At 40.6% G+C, this 21,451-nt stretch overlaps 1 protein-coding gene across 2 annotated transcripts in view; it reads left to right on the plus strand.

Annotated features, from left to right (window-relative positions):
• The window catches only part of PIK3R3 (phosphoinositide-3-kinase regulatory subunit 3), a 77,274-nt gene that overhangs the window by 48,314 nt on the left and 7,509 nt on the right, over positions 1 to 21,451 (plus strand). For both annotated transcript variants that reach the window (XM_021528703.3, XM_021528713.2), the window contains 8 exons: positions 11,946 to 12,057; positions 14,365 to 14,463; positions 15,903 to 16,083; positions 16,930 to 17,055; positions 17,810 to 17,952; positions 19,026 to 19,202; positions 19,677 to 19,751; positions 20,067 to 20,237. In XM_021528703.3, the coding sequence (XP_021384378.1) occupies positions 11,946 to 12,057; positions 14,365 to 14,463; positions 15,903 to 16,083; positions 16,930 to 17,055; positions 17,810 to 17,952; positions 19,026 to 19,202; positions 19,677 to 19,751; positions 20,067 to 20,237 (1,084 nt within the window). The remainder of the gene's footprint in view (positions 1 to 11,945; positions 12,058 to 14,364; positions 14,464 to 15,902; positions 16,084 to 16,929; positions 17,056 to 17,809; positions 17,953 to 19,025; positions 19,203 to 19,676; positions 19,752 to 20,066; positions 20,238 to 21,451) is intronic.

Below are 21,451 nucleotides of genomic sequence, written 5' to 3' on the forward strand. Positions count from 1 at the left end.
TGCAGCTCTGCCAGCGTCACAAAGCAGAATTCAGAGCAGTACAACTAACACAGGAACCACAGTGGTGACAACCAAGAGGGTGACTCCTGTTGCCTCATGCTTTTTACTCCTGCTTACATTTTATTTTGCATTTATACATGCATCACTGGCATAAGGGAGGATCTCTTTATGGCAAATAATACTACATGCAGCCAGTAACTTTCAGTATCTAAAGACACAACTGGGGCCATCACTTGCATACAGCTAACATAACAGCTTCTGAACTTTGTGATGATGGATTAAGTTAAAATATTGTGGCAGTAGCAGCATCATGTGCTGGCTCTGGCATTAGGAAACTGTCAGGGGTTCACTCATATGTTTGTTGTTGCTGTGGGTCTTGCTATGTGAGAAGACAAGAAAATAAATTCTGGGTTGAATTTAGTTTATTTGACAACAGCAGTTCAGGTCTGCAAAAAGTTGTTACTGCCAGAAGTTTTTGAACAGAGGATTTCAAATTGACTGCAAAAGTTGTCAGAGTATTGAAAGCTCAACTACCTATGTACTGCCTCACTTAAACTTAGAAGGGCTAAGTAATGTCTTTACCCCTGTAGATCTGGGATACATTATCAGTTGTGATGGTGATAAAATGTGTAATCACTGAATACATTTTGTCACAGTTGGATGAAAATCAGTAAGAGTGGTCTGCTGGGATTTCTGATACAGATGTCAGCAAAGATATTGGGCTCAACTACAAATTAGAGTTTAGTTTCCTTTGTGTGGGTTATGAAGAAAACCACAAGTTTAAGGCAGGCTTCCTAGTGCAGAATGGGCCTGTCTATGAACAGATAGTACAATAACTCTTTGACCTAAAACTATATGGAAGCTACCTGTTTGAACCCTGAAATATGACCAGCTACATTTATAACTTGATCCAGCTGTCTTTTTCAAGAACAGTACTTTGTCTTGCCTCATATGCTGTAACAATGCTGTTGCTACAAAATGTTTCAATATTTAAGCAGGGGGAGTAATAATTTGTTATTTAGTTTAGTCTGCTTTGTAGAAGCAGCACTGCCATTGTATGAGTAAAGTAAGTATTCCAAGTATTCAAGGGAAAGACTGTATTTATTCATTATAGTTTCTATTTTCATATATAATTTGACAACCCTTATTTTAGGGGAGCAATACTGTAATTGTAATTTGGAAAACACAGGGTTCCAAGCTCAAGGGCAGTGTTTACTGGGATACCAGGTGTGCTCTATCATTATCAGTGTTACAGTGGAAACTGAATGTGGCTTCTCAAATTGGGTTTGTGATACACAGTAGCCAGATGTAGGTGAACACTTCCTGTCTATGCCTGAATAGTTTTCCAGTGGGAGAACAGATGCAAATTTGAATAGCTTTGTCAGTGTTGTCCTTCAGTTTATCTGACTCCAGAGGCTTATCAAAGAAAAGTTCTGGTTTTGCACATCTTAAAAAAGAAATAAAAATAGCCCTACTAGTGCATGTAATCAAAACAGCAGCACTGTAACTTCAACTGTCTTTTTGTGCAAATTTAAATCATGCTGGAAATCATATTTTAAAAAAGTAGATGTTTGGGATTAAGAGTTTCCCTGTTACAGAAGGGAAGTTTGTGCAGGCTAATTTGGGGTAGAGCAGGGAGTAAATAAGACTCATTCACTGTATTCTGCATATCTGGGAAAATTGTTTGGATTAGAGTCTCAGCTTCTATGAGAGCAGTGGTGTGAAATGCTTGTATTCTGTTCTTGTTTCACCTGGAGTTCTCTACTGGCCTTTTTATTTAATGATTTCTGTAACCATTCTTTTATTTCTGATTACATTTTTATGCTTGCTTCTGCATTCCTTGCATTTCATTTTCTTTTTGATGGCTCTAACTGTTAAAGAATATCACTCATCAGTTTTCAATTAAATACATGACCACAAAAAATAGCACCATTAATAGAAAGTGAAATGCTGTCTTCCTTGAGATGAGAGAGCCTGTCTTAAAAGGCTGACATTTGTGTTTATTACTAGGTTTTCAGTTTATGTAGAAATAGTTGGGGAAGCAGAACTTTCTAAAAGGAGTTTTTCAGTTCTGTGTTCTTAAAGCTATGGGTTTATGCAAACTAAAACATGAGGGAACATTCTGAGAAGAAACAAAGCTCTTCAATGTGTGTTTTTGCAGCAAATGTTATTTCTGCAATTGTTGTTCCAAGCAGTTTTGTATATTGCATTATTCCTGTACCTGTCAGGAGTTAATCACTGCGTTCCTTCTGTCTCACATGTTTAAAAGGAAAAGACTCTTCCTGGAGTTTTCTGTGGGGCTATTGCTTTCCCAAGCAGCAGAGCTGACTTCTGTCTTTGCCATTGCCTGCATGATTATCTTACTCCAGACTGAAGCTGTTTGTGCTTATCTTTGCTCTACAGCTTGGGAAAACAGAGGCATAGCTGGTCATACACATCTGCACCCAGGACTGAACACAGTTGGGTGCCTTACATCACCTCATGTTGGTTGTTTAGTGAGTCACTTTTTAGGCAGAGAACTAGAGAAGAGTAAAGAATACTTTTATCAGCATGCCCTGTGTGTTTTAAAGCTTAGGCTTTATTATTGTCAGAAAGACTGTTAACTGTGTTGAAACAGGTTGCTGTAAAACTTCAGTCCCATTAAAGCCATAGGTGTGTTCTAGCTGGATTTTTTGAAAAACTCATTTTTGTAAAGTAGGTTGCTGAGTAATGCTTAAGGAACAATCTCTGTTCATGTACTAAGTGCCCCTATGGAAATGAGTCAGATTGTCTTTTTTTCTTCCGCTTTTTATCACATTTCTTCTGACAGGTTAAAGTCTGCACAATAGCTAAGTAAGCGAGAATTTGCTTCTCCACATAATACAAACTACAGCACTGAGCTGGTGCTCTGTCCTCAAACAGTGTGAGTGGATGTAACTTCTTTTGAAGATATTTTCATTGTCCTTCATGTTTGCTGTGTCCTCCACTCACCAGACAAAGATACTGCAATGTTCCAGTGAATATATTACAGTATCTTAAGTTTTTCTAGTTCTGAAGAAAAAAAATGTCTATATACAGGGAGCTTTACAAGGATTCATACAGTAAAAAAAAAAAAAAGGCAAAGGGCAGGTGGTGCCTCTTGTAAACCTTTCCAAAAAGGACTCCAGCTGCCCTGCTGAACACCAACCAGCTGCCTGGTGAATCCTGATGCCGAAGCATAGTGAGCTCTGAAGCTTTCCTCTGGCTGAACAGGATCCAGGATCTTCACTGACTTTGAGTACAGCAGCACACTCAAGATGGATGCCTTCCATCCAGAGCACTTTGAAAAAGGAGATGAAATACTTCAGCTGCTTCAGCCTATGACTGCTTCCAGCATTCACCCAGAGTCTACTAGTTTTTGTGATTTTAGTGGTAGTTCATAGGAATGTTACTTCTAAAGGAAGATAGTCCTGAGGATGACAAATAGTTACCTGGAAATGGCTTCAAAAACATCACATTTCTCTGCACAAAAGTTGGTGGATTTGGAAGAATTGTAAAAATACCAATCTACTCCTTAATATTGTTTATTCCTTTGCTACAGAAAAACTTTACTATTGATTCAGTGTCACTTTGTGACTTGTACTTCAGGTCAGTTTTCTCCTTCCAAACATAATCCTTTCCTTTTTTTTTTTTTTCCTTTTCCTTTCCTAACTCTCTGTTGGTTTCTTCTAATCCCTGAAAGAAGAATACTGGAGCCAATTTTTTAGGTTTTTACCTTCTGTAGCCTCATCCTAGCTTTGTCCCTGGAGCCCCTAAAATCTGATGCTGCACACAATCATATTTTCTTTTGGAGGAATTATTTCCTTCCTTGCATGCCTCCCCTTAAAAAACCCAAACAAAACCCCTGAAAGCACAGCTGCTGCAGTGGAGTTCAAGAAAATTTGCTGTAATGGGGGGAAACTTGGCTCACTGTTGACATGTGGGGATTTCTGAGTGTGAGCAGTAGGGCTTGCACTCAACACCTGTCCCAGGAAAATGTCTTAGAGATAAAATGGATGAGAAGTTCATTGATAATATTGAACTTGAGCCTGTAAGTTCTGTCTGTTACAACCTGAATTTGTACATTGCAACTGAATTTCCCGGGCTGTTTCTGTGCTGTGTTCAGTACTCCTGCTGCTCTGCCCTGTGTAGTTGTCCTGAGGACATTATCAGAATCTACATTGTTGGCCCCCAAGGAACTGCTCCCAAGTGTCCAATTAGAAGTCTTTGGTGGTTTTGGCTTCGTTACCCTGATTTATCTCCTATCTCCAAGAGTGCCTCTTGAAGGATACAAGGCAGCTTGAATCAAGGAGATGAGTGTTTAAGATCCTTTCAGTTTTGAAGGGTACAGCCCAGTCTCACTGATAAGTTTTGGGGCAGTGAGAGAAGTCAAGCTGCTGCTCTGAAATGGATTTAATTAAAATACTTTGAGGATCACCATGTACTGAGTAAGGATATGAAATCTAAGCATGAGCAATGGCCAGGCTTGACTCTTCCATGTCTGCTCTGAACCTCTCCTTTTGCTGGAGGCACTTTGTGGGATCCCATGGATAGGGACTTCTGCCTCAGTGGCACTTCCTTCAAGATCAAGGTTCTTAAAAATGATGACTCATGACAAAGTGTACAACAGATTCCCTCTGAATACTTTTTTACCTTCAAATTTCTTCTGGAGTCTTGATTTAGAAATGCACCTTTTGATCTTGATTTGGATGGCTCACTCTTAGCAATTTAGGTGGTGTTGAAATATTTGTGCTTTGGTAACTAGAAAATGGTTTGACATAGTACAAGGACAGGTATTGTATGAGGAACAATTTTACATACTGCTCTGAAAGATTGGAGCTAGTGGTAAGCTGAAATAAAATGCTGCTTAGAGCAGCAAGAATCGTATGCATTTGCAGCTGTATTATTATTTTTAAATAGCCTCTTGTGCAGCAAACTTCTCAGTAGCACCAGTTATTTCTGTGAATTGGATCCCCTGTGAGATTTGTACCTGACATCTGGATGGATGATTAGTCTTTGAAATACCTGGGGAAAACAGCCCTGAGCTGTTTTGATTTAACTTATTTATTATTTAAAATTAGTTATTATTTAAAAGATCTTTTTATTTTGACTTTGGTATGTGTCCTAGCCATAGCTGTCACTGCTTGGGCCTGACTTCATTCCATCTCTTCTACAATGAAAAGCCAGTTCTTCGTTCTCAATCACTGTAGTTCTTTGCTTATTCTGAATTTTGTGTTTTCCTTGCTCTTGTCAGAAAATCTATTCCTGCATATTGAGCAAAGAGTATTTTTAATAGTGTTCTAAAGACTCTGCCTGTGGAGGATTAGAAAACATGCTATGGTATTTCTTCTGTGAAGGCAGATGAGGAAGTGCTTTACTTAGAAAGCAAAAAGGGAAACTTTAGCTCCTTGGACTTTACATTTACTTTTGCTGTATAGTCTTCTTGACCTGACATTTGATACTGTAAAGTACAATATTCTTGGTGAATATCTGAAATTTTCATGGCAATAAAATATCTGTAATGGACTTTGATCCAGAGTTGGCAAAAGCCTGGGGCTGCTCTTTACATGATAAAGTTATCCCTTCCTTGTGTGAGCCAGGCATGTGATGCTGGGTAGTGATAACCTTTGAGTGATGAAACATGGCAAAAGTTCTGAAACCTCTCCAGTTCATTAAGAGTGTGCTAATTATACCTGGTAGGTGAAAGAGGACCTATCCTTTTTATTCTCCTCATGTTAATTTTGGGACAGTCACCTCAACCCTATTGATCATGGAACCTCTGACATTGCTGTAGCTTTGCAGCAGTTACACTGGGCTCTGGGTTAGAAGGAAAAGGTTTTTTCATTGGGCAGTGAAAATAATTGGGAAGCTGAGGGTTTTTTTGGCTTTGAACCTTCATGCAAAGGCTGGAATGAAGGGGAGGAGCTGTGTTTTGGTACAGAAGTCAAAGATCCCCATGTCATTAATTTGACTGTGAGCATCTTCCTTTTCTTGTGTCTCAGCCCATGAAGTAATGCAAAGTAGTGAGAGATGCTTCTGAAATGCCCAAAGGAATGCTAAATTTCATCCAGCCTCTTCACACAGTTGTCCCCTGTTCTGCAGGTGCCTCAGAACAGATAATTTTTTAACCTGTGCAGTAGCTGTGGATGCTCATGAGGAACAGAGTGCAGCAGAAGCCTGTCAGGTTGTAGGAGGTAGAATGGTGATTGGGAAGTGTGGGAGAGAGCTAGATATCTAGGGAGTTTTCAAACAAAACAGATCTTTATCAAAAAAGCCAATTAATAAAAACTGAAATATTTCTTAAAGGTGTTGTTTTTTATGAAAGTTCATAGAAACATAAGCAAAGCTATAATGGGAGTGTTTTCATTGGAAGCCTGCCTGGCCTTCTGCCAACTTGTCTGCTGTTTTCTGTAATGAGATATTGAAAGACTTCAATTCTTTGAATATGTCTTACTCCTTGGCATCTGGCCTATTCTGGGGGAGGAGGGTGCAAATGTGAGCATGCCTGAGGTTCTGTGGCCAGCAATAATTCCATCAAGGCGCTTCCTTCCCCATTCCCAGAGCAGTTCTCTGTGCACATTAGCTGCCCTTTGAGGAAGGGCAGCTTCGAAGGGCGTCGGTGCTCAACGCTCTGCAAAAGGGGTCTTGGCAGGAGAGCTGAGATAATTTACCTGCCAGAGGTGGGAATGAGCTGCTGTCAGCAGGTGTGCACGACCCTCCTCTTTGTCAGCTGCAAAAGCTCTGCAGAAGCCTGTGCTTTTTTCACAGATATCTTTGAGGGGTTCTCATGCAGCAGGGACAAGTACAGGACTCCTGAGGGAGGGAAAGATTTTGAGGCTTTTCCTGAAATGTGTTAGAGAAATTGAGAAGAGTGTTTGAGAAATTGAGTAAGACAGCAGAGAGCAGTTAAAGATTGGGGTGAATTTTTCTCTTCAACAAAGCTAGCCTACATTTTCATTCCAAGTCTTCATCTATATCTCCAAAGGGAAAACCCTTCTCTCCTCGAGGACTATGTCATTAAAATGTTAGCTGGCCTAACCACAGATTACTTGCATGTTTCCATAGCAATGACACTTTGTAGAGCTTTATATTACACTTTGCAGGGTATCTACTGTACATCAGCCTTTTTGAAGCTGAGTAACTGTCTTGGAAATCCTCTGATCTGTTTTCTGCTTGTCACAATGTAGAGAGAGAGTAGATTGAGAGCATCAGAAAGAAGGCTAGTAAACAAGCCCATGAAAGTGCTGAGGGACTTAAAATTGACTTTATCAGAGTACTTGGTAGTTGTGATTATTTGTAACAGTAAGGTAGATGTAATGCTGCATTTAAACCTGCTATGCTCTTAAGTATCTGGTTTGAAGCTCTTGGAAAATACTGGAAGAAATAAATTGTGGGACCATTCTTAGACTAAGTAGCATCTGCCTTAAAAGTGAAAATTGGAGTTTAATTAACTGGCAGGTTAATTTTGTATGCAAATACTTTAGCCAGAGAAGAAACAGCCTGCTTGACTGGGTACTGCATGGGATATAGCACTTGGATAACTGAGGCATTTTTCTTTTTTAATCCTGAATCAGTGCCATTGAAAACCCTCACACACAGGACTCGGTGGCTCTTAGATCATTTAAACTTATAAAATTCTTTATTCAAAACCTGACTGGGGAATGTGTATATCTCATTGAAGTCACGGCCTACTTCCCTGCAGTTAAGTTCAGGACCAATATAGCCCACGATTTTTTACGAGAGACTTTAAAAGAAAGACAGCGGCGTTGGACTTCAGACACTTGCCAGCTCTCCTGCCTGCCTGGGTGTTGGAGGCGCTTTGAATTTCAGAGAGTCAACGCAGCTATAGTCACGAGTCACCTTTACAAAAAACAATTCTGCACAGTCAAGAAAGCATCCCAAAACTACCTTTGGCAGAGCCCAGGCCATGGGCTTGTCTCTCCAAGACTCTGCTCAGCAGCTGTGGGAGCAGCTCAGCTGAAGGTACCTGCTGGAAATGGCACAGCAGCCTTCAGGGCCTGACGTCAGCAACATCCGATCCCACGCCCGGCACGCATTGGCTGCCATCCCTCTGTCCATCACCAGCTCATTTTTATTTCCCCTTCTAAGTGACACTGAGCTGGGATTGGGATTTAGCTCAAGCTAGTCTCCTTGGGAAAGCTAGAAAGGGAACTAGAGTTGCTAAAGAAATTAAAACCAGATATGCCCATGAATGAATGAGGGAGAGCCAGTCTGCTCTTATTGCCAGGCGGTCACTGAGGGCTGAACCTGATCTTTGAAATGTTCTCGTGTGGGAGTGAAGGGTACAACTGAGCTGTCACCTTTTGGGGTTTGGAAAGATCTGTGCTCTAAAGCTGTCCTAGTGACATGGTAGGGGAAGGATGCTTGTGTATCTGGTGCAAAGAGAAAATTCTTTATTAGAATGGATAGATCTGTTGTGCTGTTAATCACTTGTGATCAGTGTTTCTCTCCCAGGAAAAAAGAGGCAAGAAACCATCAGGATCATTCATTTTAATCAGAGCTGGTTTTGAGATAAAGTAAAATTGTGCCTGTGGCTAGATCAGAATTGGACTCAGTGACATAGAAAGAAACATGGCTGCTCTTGAAAGCATTTCTGTTGACTTCAAGCCAGTCTTACCTTACTTTAAGATTTTAGATCTCTAATGTTCATTAAGTAAGGTATATAAAATTGGATTGTCTTGAATTTAAAATCAAAATCTGTGGACTCTTTGAGTCTCTCTGTAGCTTCTCACAGAAACAGCACAGGATTTCTCCTAGCAGGGTTGTTAGTATCATCTAGGTACTAAGCAAAAACTTCTTAAGGATGCCTCTTCTAGCAACCTCTTGGGCCAGCATTATGAGAGCAGCAGTGTGGTGGATGCTGCTCTGTTGCAGTAGACTTGCCATGCCATTACAAAATATTCCCCTTTGTCATCACAGGGGCTGGGCTGTGAGGTTTTTAAACTACCTTTGTGAGTGTTGTCCATTTGTACAGACTAAAGTCTATGGCCTGAGAGGGTAGCCAAGAAATGCTGAAATGGATTGGCATGTTGGCCTATAGGGTAAAGCAAGAGCAAGGGCCTGGTTCTGTATCCAGTACAGGGGAAAATCTATTATGACTCAAAGAGCTTGAAGCATTGAAAGTAAAGAGTTAGATACATAGCTCTCTGGAAACAGGATCCACCCTTGCAAATAGTTTTGTATTTTTAAAATGTGCAAGCTATTATAAAGCATTTTTCAAAAGTCTATTGTGTAAAGGACTGGCTTCCATGAGTCAGGTTTTACAGGAACTGGTCCAAGCCTTATTCTTTTCCCTGAAAGAATTTCCTTCCAGTTTTCTCATGAAGAATGAAGTTCTGTAGGCAACGTCCCGATAGTGAGAACTGATATCTGCCTATTAAGGCAAAGGAGAAACTCCCACCTGTAGTAGGGGCACTGGGTGTAATGTCTAGTGCTCTGAATCCAAACTCCCATTCCTTACCTTTCTGGTCTTGGTTAGTTTGCTTTTCTGTACCCAGTGCTTTGGAGTGAGCCCTAACAAAGCTGCCAAATAATCCCACACTGTATAAAGGAGCAAGACGTAAATTTACAAGGAGAGCTAGAGAAGTATTTAAGTGTCCTTGAGAACACTTGAAAACCCCTTCTGGAAAACCCATACTACCAGTGTAAAACAGACTTTTTACACTGTAAAATACCTTGAAGTTGTTGTTATGTCCAGGCCTTAATTTGAAGGTCCCTTTGAAATAATTGCAGATGCTGGTGCAGTTTTCTGTCTGTACTTTTGTGTGTTTTTTATATAAAACTTAATATGCTTTTTGATGACTCAAAGCCTACAAAAGATTCTGGAGCAAATCTATGGGTTTTCTGACCTCAGATTTACTGTGACACTGATGAGACTCAGAACTGCTATAGCTGTCCTGTCCCAGATGTGATGTTGGGAGCAGGGAGGACCTGATGACATTTCTTAATTCAGGAACTTTGAAAGGGGGAGATGGAACAGCCCAGTGAATGCAATTTATTCCAGAGGTTTAGCCTGGGTATGTGTTCCTCTGACCCTGGATGGGGCTGTTGGAGCCATGTCTTACTCTCAATGGTGCTTTGTGCAAATACTTGTGCACTACACAAACAACTGTAGTAGTTAAGCTAGGAATAACTGAAGCTTCCTAACCAGGAAGGTACTTCACTGAATCTGAAGGCTTTCACCTTCCTTTTACAACAAGACCTGTTATTGCCTCACTAGATGTGTGCACACCTGAAAGTTCCCAGCTCACCCCATAAAAAGAACCTGTATGCTACAGTTTAATGCTCGGTCCCACAGAATGAATGCTGCTATCTGAATCAGGTGTTTGGTCAGCAACCCCAGGGTGCAAACGTCTGGGTCAAGGTTCAGATTTAGTTTAGATTGGCTCAATTAAAGCATCTACTGGTTTGTCAGAGAACAGTGAAGTTACTGTGTTGGATATTCAGCATGAAATGGTATTTGGAACTGCAGTTGGAAGCCTGTTTTCTCTTCTTTAATGTGGGAGGTGTGGCTCAGAGGTGAGCAGCTGGATGGTGCCAAGTAGCACACCTCTCAGTGTAAGCCATTCCATGCTGAACCTGGAGATCAAAATCTTCTTTCTGCTGCTTTTATTTGTGTTTCTGTGTGTACATGGGGATTGTGCATCTGAAAGATGCCTGTTGTCACTGTGTCAGGCCTGCTCTCTGGTGCTTGTGTAATCTAATGGTGAGGGCACAGGGCTGGGAGCAGATGTTCAGGGTCTGACTTAGAAGCATGCTAGCAAATCAATGTGTGTAGCTGCTTTCTTTCTCTGAATGTGAATGTGACCTGTCCCTCTGTAAAACACTCTCATGAAATGCCTAAAAAATGCTCATTTTCAGTGTCAGTGTTCCTGATGAAGCATCCAGTCTTTGCAAAACAGGGGACAGCATTCAGGACACCCTTCCCCTAAGAAAATAAGAACATGTATAATACATTTCTGCTCACAGACCAGTTTCTACCAATACGTGAATGTGCCTGTGGCTCCTGAATTACTGATTCAGGGCTTACAGTCAGCTTCATGATAAAGTTGTTTGAGCAAAAACTGGCCAAACAGAAACAGCATTGGTATCTTGTATGCCCTTACGTTGTGTAACCTATTTTGAGAATGGAAGTAAAAGCCATTCATGTTTGCCATGAATTCAGGATAGGGGAATTCTGGGCAGGCATGCACCAGCCATGCAGGTGTGCAGTTCTGCCTGTCTGTTGGGCATCTGTAGCATCCCCTTTCCTGTGGTGAACACTTCAGCCTGCACGTCAGCAAAGCAGTGCAGGCACTCTGTTATCTATTGTTCCCTGTCCTCTTCCCTTATCACCTCATGTCCTGTACTACTCAAAGAGTCAAAGCCTTTGTTCCAAACAGGAGCCTAAGTGACAAACCCAGTGTAAAACGTGAACCTTGGGTCTGTGACAGAGACAGCCCTGTCCAGCCACCACCATTCTCCAGCAGTGTTTTTCCCTCTGAAGAGTTCACCTGTTTGCTCTTGTGGGCTGGCTTCAGAGCTGCTGGTGCCTGAGCAACTGGAGTTTTTCCATAGTGGTGCCCAGTGCTCTCCAGGCTGTGGCTTTCAAACACAATACACCTTTGTCATTTGTTTGGAGCTTTAGGCGGCACCTGCCCTTGTAGTCGTGCCTGCACCAGTCTTCTTTTAACAAAAACTCGCATTTCCTCATACTCCTTACTTTTCTCCTCCCTCAAGTGTTTGATACTAAAAAATCTCAGATCACAGTGGAACAGTTGACTTCAGACTTCCTTTAAGATTACAAGTTCCATTTGGTTTGAGAGAGCTTGAAAGCTGAGCTCAAGATGCATATTTTCTCTTTTTTTTTTTTTTCTGTAGTATTTCATTAAGAGTTTAGTGATTATTTTCTCCTGATTACCTTCTGTAAATCTGTTTTTCTTTTTCAGCTCTTCCTCCAAAGCCCTCCAAACCAATGACTCCAGTCAATACAAATGGAATAAAGGACAATTCCAGTTTCTCTCTGCAGGAAGCAGAGTGGTACTGGGGGGACATCTCAAGGTAAGCAATATTGTTAGAATATATTAATTAAAATGTATTAATATATATTGTCAAAAGTAGGATAAGCCTGCTAGAATTCAAGACAAAAAGAGCATGCCTATTTCAGGCAGCATTTCACTGCAAGGGAATGCTTTAGGACTATGCTTGGCAAAGCACCTAAGTGAAAGTACTCAGCTGGATTCAGGATATTTAAGTTGTAGTTCTTCTAGTGCAGATGTTGCCAGTCTTGGTGACAGTAATTTTTGAGTTTCTAAATTTGCCTGTATATACAGTCTTTAAAAAGAAGATAAATGCTTCTGAATCTGATATTTAATAAAGTGTTGTAAGCATGTAATCCTGGAATTCATGCAGTTCAGCAAAATTTTGGTATAAAAATAGTATTTCTGGATAAAAGGAGTTGCATTCTTATTTTTGGTTTCTTTAACGTTTGTTTAAAATTTCAGCTATATTAATTTCTACTACATGGTGATATGAAAAATAGCTCTTACAAATGCTAACCATCATCTAGCTATACTGAGCAGATGATAGAGACACATACCAAACAAATTAAGTTTTGCCTCTTAAGAAAACCCTTTCCTGTGCACTTGAGAAAATAGATTGCTTAGGCTAGGTTCAGAAAATGAAAGGCCTGTTTTTATATACTTAATTACATAAAAGAACTGAAATGTTCAGTCATCTCTTACCCTCTTAAGGCACTTTTGAAGAGTCTAGAATTTGGAGCTGTAAGAGGACAGGTGAATGTGCTGGGAGTGTGATCAGGAATTGCTCAAACTTGTGCACATAATACTTTGAAGCACTTTGGCAAATAGAGGCATGAAGAGTGTGTTTGCCACATGAGCTCACTGATGTTCTGAGAGGGGAAATAAAGTTTTCATATCTTTATTGTACCACCCTTATCTGTTTATAATGCAAACCCTCATAGATCTTGCTTTTGAAGGGCCTTGGCAGAGATATTTTTCTGTTAATTTTAAGCTGAAGCAGAGTGGAAAAACCTGAACACAAAACCCACTAGGCACAGTTTGTTTAAAACTGCTCAATATTGGTATCAGTTTATTGACTGTGGATTTGTCCCTCAATTACCAGTGCCCATGATGGCAGGAGCTAATGCACTGCAAATCGCATTGGACTGGCTTTATTAGATTTAAACTTGATACACGCTTATGTAAAGATGGAATTGTTTATGACACTGGTTTGGCAGCCAGCAGCTACAGGCTGCATCAGGCTAGCAGGGCAGGAGCAATGTTCTTCAGTCAAGAACTTGTGCTGAAAATTCTGTCATGAGCTCCAGGGTGCAACTTGCAGGCCCAAACCTGTAGGTCATTATCTGGCCATTCAAAAAGGACTTAACTGGGTCCAATCTGTAAAATGGTCTGAGAGGAGTAAATGGATATGAGCATGTGATACTCAGTAGGAGTCTGTTTTACTAACAAAATAGTTTTCAGGTAGCTAAATCAAAGCTAAGGCTATTCTTTTGTTGTTCTTCTGAATACTTTTGTTCCTTAGTATTTGAACAAAAAAACCTGCTGTTTATTTTTCTTTGTAAGATTCAGCCAGGCTTCCTACAGCACCTAAAAAATGTTGAGGCTACTTGAAAAACTTTTGTTTCCAAATGATTATATTAAAAAGTGCTTAGGGCTTCCAAAACTTTTGAGAGAGCTGTTATAAAGTGAGATACATAATCTGGGTAAAATGCTCATAAGTAAGATGCATATCTCTTCAGCTGAAATAATTTTCTTAATGCCTACAGGTACTCACTTTCGCTAAAAGATTTCTTGGTTTAGCTTACAGCTCTGGACTGAGTATCCTTCTGCCTCAGTTGTAAATAAGGAAAAGTTGCACTGAAGCTAGCAAGGTTGTAGTGGTTTAAAAGGGCTGTAAATAAGATCAGAGTTAAGCCAATAATGAGCCTCTTGAGACTAAAACTGTGCTAAACCTTAGGCACCTTTGAGCTGTGATTCTAGAGACCAGGTCTTAAGAGGTCAGGACTGGCTTCTCAAAGGGCACCTGTTCCAGTGTGGACTTTAAAACCTGAGCAGATTAAAGGGAAAGGTTGTGAACTGAGTCACAGCTGCTACTGTTGTTTAAACAGAGACTCCTTCCTAAGTGGCTGTTGACTGCAGCTACTTTTCTTTAGCACAGCTACACAAGTTGAGGCTTGCTTTAGGTGGCCTAAAAAACTGGAGAGCCTGAGCGTGACAGAAGATTAAACTCTGCAGGCACTGGTGTTGCTGGGTCAGATGTTTCACCTGTGGTAAAGGTGGTCATGTCCTTAGCACTTCTAATTTTGCCTCCCTTTCCATTCTCCAGGGAAGAGGTCAATGACAAATTACGAGACATGCCAGATGGAACATTCCTGGTGCGCGACGCATCGACCAAGATGCAGGGAGACTACACTCTGACACTGCGGTGAGCACTGAGCACTTGTGGTCTCCTCAGCAAAACCCTGAGGAGCTGTTGCCATTCCAGTGACAGCCCTGGCTGTGTAAAGCTCATGTGGCTCAAGCTGAGAGATGTTCCCAGTTCTGCACATCACAGAACAGACAAATAAAGAGCCATTTCTGACAGTCAGTTCTGCTCTGTGCATTGAGTTGTGTCCCTCACTGAGTGCTACCCTGAGGATCTCTGTGTAGATGAGATGGACTCAGGGAGGAGAGCTGCTCAGGAGTACTTCATGGTTTCAGAATTGCTAAGGTAAAGGTAAAAGGTGTTTGTAAACCAAGCCTTTGGTTCATGGGAGAGTGTTGAATACCTCATCAGTGTGCAGCTCTGGAGAACTGAACAATGTCTTGCTAAAAAGAGTATCTTGTGCTTTCTGATCTAAAATTTAGGGAATATTGATTTGGAACCATGTTCTTTTCTTCGTGTCTGCGCATGGCAGGTTTCCCAGAGCTGCCCCAGCCCTGTCTGCTGCAGTTAGGCAGAAACCTCATGTGACTGCTCTGGTGCCTTGCCCAGCCTGCCCAGCCACTTGCCTCTGACAGGCTCCCAAGGTTGATTGTTAGGGACAAGCATGTGCGGCACAGAAGCCACAGCCTTTGTAGCACACCCTTGGGAGTTACTGTGATACACAGGTACTTGATCCTGCCTTGAAATTCCATTGCCATAGTGGTAGGTTTGATCCCAAGGGTGTAGTTAAAATTCTCCTTTAACTTCTGCCTCCAAATTCACGGCCTGTATGCTATTTGGCATTATTTGGTTAATTTACTGAATTCTACTGAATTTTTGTCTTTAGGAGGCAAAATTGTAAGTGCAAGAGAAGGACAGAACAGTGTCTAAACAGCCTGTTCTTGGAACAAAAGGAAGAAATAAGCACTATATTTGGGGAAACACTAGAATATATAAATCTGGATAACTACATTTACAACCATCTTGTAATCCTCAAAGGATTTTGTAAATTCATGTGTCTTGTATTACTACCCATAACTCAAAAAGATTTATTAATAATTGTGTAAATCTGTATTCTGTTGTATACTACTAGTGACCCTGAATTGCAGGGTCAAATTATGGGTTTGGGGTTTCTTGCAGGTCCTCGATTCAGCCTTCAGCATTCTCCTTTTCCCTTGCAAAACTCTGGTAAAGCTAGGACTGAAATACCATAAACTAGCTCCAGAATGAACACATAGGATGAGATTTACTTTGGGCTTTGCTTCTGTTCAAATAATCTGATGATAATTCTGTGTGTATTGACTCTTAAACTACTTAATACTACTGCTGTGTTAAGAATCACTGTGAAGGTGTGCAGTGTGGGAGCCACTGGCCCAGGGATTTCACTGGTGTCATCAGCCTTAGAGCTGATGAGGGATGGGAGGGACAGAGTAAAACCTCTGAATGACTGTACTTTACAGGAAGGGTGGCAACAACAAACTGATAAAGATCTATCACCGGGATGGAAAATACGGCTTTTCTGATCCACTGACATTTAATTCCGTTGTGGAGCTCATTAACCACTACCGTAACGAGTCCCTTGCTCAGTACAACCCCAAGCTCGATGTGAAGTTGATGTACCCCGTGTCCCGGTACCAGCAGGTAAGAGCTTCACCAAACCTCAGTGGCTTTAGTGCAGACAAGGAAAAAAAGCAGATGTATATATCATTTTGGGGTTTCTCTATGAATAGCATGATTTGGTTTGGTTTTTTTTGTGTGTGTGTGTGTGTTTTTGTTTGTTTTGTTTGATTGTTTTTTTTGAAAATGGGGAAAAAAAGGTGAATTTTCACATTTGGCCTGACTTGCATCTTCCAAGTTGTCTAACCATCCAAGCTGCTACATTTTATCAGGTTTCCAGTCTTCATCTGATCACAACAGAGAATTTAAACCTTGACAGGCAGCAGAGTTGAAACTCTGAGAAACTCTATAATTTCTCAATGAACCCTTGTGAACCCACTGAGTGCTGTTGTAGCCAGTGCTACCCATATTAGCAGTGCAGCTGCTTACCCTGTGCATAGTCATCTAAATTTTTCAAGTATATTTTTTAAACTTTTATTCAGTAGCCCAAAACACATTTTTACATTAAGGAAAAAGAACTGCAGAGCTTTTTAGAAAATGAAAAAAAAAACAAAACAACTCTGATCTTTAACTGAAGAGTTTAAGCAATTTGCTTCCTTCTTTCTTGAACTGGGGATAGCAATCCTGAAAGTAAGGTGTGGTGTGTTTTTGGAATGGTTCTTGGTGTCCCATAGTCCCTGTTCCTTGTGTCTGTAAACTGTGGAACATGTTGCACAAAGGAAGGCAGATTTAGACACAGTGCACTCTAGAAACTGGATTATAAAAAATGATGCTAATATCTGTAAAATGCAAATATGCATAAGTGGACAAATGATACTCTTAAGGAAAAGCTGCTTTGCTTGAAAACTTAACAGCTCTTTGTATGTGCAGGATCAGCTGGTGAAAGAAGATAATATAGATGCAGTAGGTAAAAAGCTTCAAGAATACCATGCTCAGTATCAGGAAAAGAGCAAAGAATATGACAAATTGTATGAAGAATATACCAGAACATCCCAGGTTGGTGTGCTTTGGCTCTTTATAGAGTGTGTTTATTGTTGTTTAAAAAGCAAAGAAATTTATTTTAACCTGTTAAGGCTAATAAAGGAATATAAGGAAAAAGTAAATTGGGGAATACAGCAAGAAGTCTCATATTTGATGGAAACAGGGAATATTGTTTGCTGCTGATAGTCCTAGAGGTATGGTGTGGGACAAGGAAGAAAGAGGAGCTGAACTTTTTAGTATAAGGTAAAACTGTGGAGAAGGCCAATACTTAGAAACTTTACACTGCAGTTTCTTCCTTGGCTGCTGAGTATTTCCAGCTGCCACATGCTGCAGTGAGAGTTGTAGAGGGGTTTTTCCAGGTTTTTTGTGAAATCATGTGCAAGTCAGTTACCAGATATTATGCATTAAGGACGTGTGAATACGGTATTTGGACTGCTTCTTGTAAAATAAGATAGTTCATATATGGGGAGGAGGTTTGCTGGCAGTCTTCCTGCAAACTAAGATGGAAAATATGACTAAAATGTTTGAGGGGTTTGCAGCCTAATAGAGAGCATCATGTAGGGGAGGAGGGTAGACTTACAGGGAGTAAGTCTGCCCAGTTATTTCCTGACCCTACTCAGACATTTGACTGAATTTAAAGTTAATTAATCCTATTTTAACTTAGTGCGGGAAAAAATGTTATCTTCTCAGTCAGTTCAGGGAACGTAATCGAGTCTTGCATTGTCATCTGTATTATGAACAAATGATGAAGGACTCTTTCCTTACACAGGAAATTCAGATGAAGAGAACTGCAATCGAAGCATTTAATGAAACAATTAAGATATTTGAGGAGCAGTGCCACTCACAAGAGCGATACAGCAAAGAATACATCGAGCGATTCCGCAGGGAGGGCAACGACAAAGAAATTGAGCGGTGAGCTCTCAGGTTATGTTTGCTTACCTGGAAAAAGTGGTGTCCACACTGACACTGCCATTACAGTATCATATAAACCACTTTGTAAGCTCAGTGTTTTCTGAGACCTTCCCTCAAGGTATCTCAGCCTTCAGTAAAGCTCTCTTCTCTCAAGGAATTGCAGAGCTGGGAAATCTCTGGATTATCCTCTCTTAACTTCAGTAAATCAAGTTACCATGATAAGGACCAGGAAAGAACAGGAAATAATTATTTAATTTGCTTATCCCATTTCTATTTACATTTGCTTAGAATATAATTCAGAGAACTCTGTACTTGCAAACTGTGGAATATACATTAATCTGGTAAATCTCATTGTCTGTAGTCAGTTTTAGTCACTTTCAGAGAAGATGTTTAGTAGCTGTCATCTAACAAATTCAGTGAGTGCATTGTTTGAAACTGCCTTTCCAAGAGGGTGTTAGCAGAAAAAGCTGGATCTGGACCTTAAAGAAAGGCCAGGCATAATGCCTCACTTGACATTGTGCTTTATGAGCCACCTTAAGGAGGTTTTTGGAGCAGAAACAGTTACCTGTAACAATTTCACTATGCACTTGGGGTGCTTCATTCTGTGTAAAGACAATTAACAAGCAAAAGATGTAATTTTCCTGAGTCACACAAAACCTGCAAACTAATCTTGGATGAAGAGCCAGGCAGCATTACTTCCTGGTAGCTCTTGATAGTAATTAAAGTTTGCATTTAAAATCTTGCTATTACTGATACCTGTGGTGGGCTCACATAATTGATACAACAAAAACTGAATCTGACAGTGAAGGAGGAATCTGTTCTAGCTTACCTTCCTACAGAGAATTTCTTCCTGCATCTCTGCCAGAAGGAAATATATTAAGGCAAACTGAAGGTTGCAGGCCCTCTGGCAAGAGGTCTTTCCTGTCACTCATATAGTAATTTTCGTGTAAGGCTGAGGTGGTCAAAGGGTGGAGTTGCTGTTATGGTAGTTCTGGGATACACTTCTGTAAGTGCTGCTAGTAGGTTCAGTCCTTCTGGGCTGGTTTCACCTCTTCTCTCATACTCATTTGCAGGATAATGATGAACTACGAAAAATTAAAATCACGCCTGGGTGAGATCCATGACAGTAAAATGCGCCTGGAACAAGACTTGAAGAAACAAGCTCTGGACAACAGGGAGACTGATAAGAAAATGAACAGTATCAAGCCTGACCTAATTCAGCTCCGCAAAATCAGAGATCAGTATCTTGTGTAAGTAAGCCTGACCCATACCTCAGAATAATGTCTCTGATGAATCTGATTAATGGATGTTTCCATCAGGATAATGATAGTTTAATTTTCTTTTCATAACCAATGTTCTATGGATGTTCAGGTCCTACACTCTGGCAGGGGATGTCTGAGAACTGGTTGGCCTATTCATGACTTCATTATTTAAAGAGCCAGCCACAACTAGGTACACAATCTGCAACTCCTGTAAATAAAGAATTTTTTAAAAAATAGTTATAAACAAAACCTCTGGTTGCTAATACAACAGATGGTAATACTTCTTTTCTGTTAGGTGTCTCAGATGTTTCTTATACCCATGCTTGATTTCACCACCCTTATCCAGCTCCTGATGTCCCTGGGCTGGACACAGACTGTTTCTTCTGTGTCTGAAGTTCAGCTTGCTCACTAAGAAAACCCATACATGTGCTCTGATGTATTAATCTTCTCTTCTTCTGGCAGATGGCTCAATCACAAGGGGGTGAGACAGAAGCGAATAAATGACTGGCTGGGGATCAAAAATGAAAATATTGATGAGTAAGTGTCACTATACATATGATTTTATTGAGAAGTGTTCCATTAGTAAGTGTCTTCTCTTGTGGGGCTGGTAACAAAAAACACCAGTTTCTCAATAAATGACTGGAGTCGTGTGATGTCATGTGAGGCAGCAACTCTGCTGAAACACGTACGATTAAAATTAAGATCTAAGTGGAAGCCTTGAATATACATGTTTGTTAGGAGCCTGGCCTTCCAATTTGAGCAATTCTGGTATTTCTTTGTATGATTTCTGTGAAAATAACTCTACTTATTAACTCTTTTACTGATCACTGGTTAACAAATGTATTCTCTCAGCACTTACTTTGTGAACGAAGAAGATGAAAACCTGCCACATCATGATGAGAAAACTTGGTTTGTTGGGGATCTCAACCGTGTCCAAGCGGAAGACTTGCTCTGTGGGAAACCTGACGGAGCATTTTTAATTCGTGAGAGTAGCAAGAAAGGATGTTATGCTTGTTCTGTGGTGTAAGTCTGTTTTCCTTTTCATTCTAACTACTCAAATCATAAATCTCTACCAAAGCTCTTAATTTTGGAGAACAAAAGCCAGGCCCAGCTTAGGCCTATCCATTGGAATGTGTTGCATGTTTGCAGGAAGACCGGCATGGGAAAAGCTTTGTAACAAAAAGGTGCTTTGAATGTGCAATAACTGTAGTCCTGCAGCCCCTGCAGTTCCCACAGTACTTAATACAAAATTCTGAAGTATCCCAACTTGAAACTCTGTAGTAAGGGCCTATGTTATGGCCTAATTCTCCCATATTTTTCCCTGCTAAGGGACACATGGGAAGAAGTAAAGCAGGCTTGTAAAGGTATGGCATCCTCTATTCTCATTTTCAGACATATCCAGCTCTGGATCTTTTTCTTGTATGTGTAAGGTAATAGTGATGCTTCAGAGGATTATTTGTGAGCAGTAGTTGTGATGACATTCACACAGCCTTGCATTGATTTCTTGTATTTCACTTCGTTTTATGCTGGTGTAATGAAGGTCAGAAATACTCCAGCTTAATTATCTAAAAATCCTTCAAGCTTGTCCTGGAGTCCAAAATGGCTTTCACTGATTTATTTCACACGAGGTTAATTGCTTCTGAGCACAAGTCTGAGAAATGAATATATGAAGGTTTAGCACCTCAAGGTAACTGAAGACTGTAGTACCTGCTGTGTTCACTGTTCTGTTCATTGCAGTCTCTTAAGTGTTGGGTTCATCAGATGCTTTTGTTTGGTTGGGATCATGCTACAGGCTCGAAAAGGGGTGGCACAAAGTAACCTGTTCCTACATGCGACTGGGAATGTAACAGGCTCCAGGACAAGGATTACATAATACCTGATCTCTCTGGCAGATAATTTTTCTAGCCACTTTGGAATCACTGTGCTCTGGTAGATGCTTTGCCAAGTTAGAGACTCGGTCGCTATGGCTTCAGATAATGAATCAGCTTGAACCTGTCCCATGCTTAACATTAAAAAATGCACATTGAAGTTTAGCCACTGTGTTTCATGGAATACTTTGTAGGTCCTGATAATTTGTGGGTTTTGGTTTCTTTGCTTAGTGGAAAGGTTTCTAGGTGTGTTGAGCACAAAGTCATTGCTGATTTTGGGTGCTTATCTTGCTGGTTCAGTTATTGACTTTTTTCCCAAGGACCATTTGGAGAACAATGCAGTAGGGAATTGTACTGCTAGGATGGAAG

The sequence above is a fragment of the Lonchura striata genome, chromosome 9 (genome assembly GCF_046129695.1).
Source record: "Lonchura striata isolate bLonStr1 chromosome 9, bLonStr1.mat, whole genome shotgun sequence".
Lineage (NCBI taxonomy): Eukaryota > Metazoa > Chordata > Aves > Passeriformes > Estrildidae > Lonchura > Lonchura striata.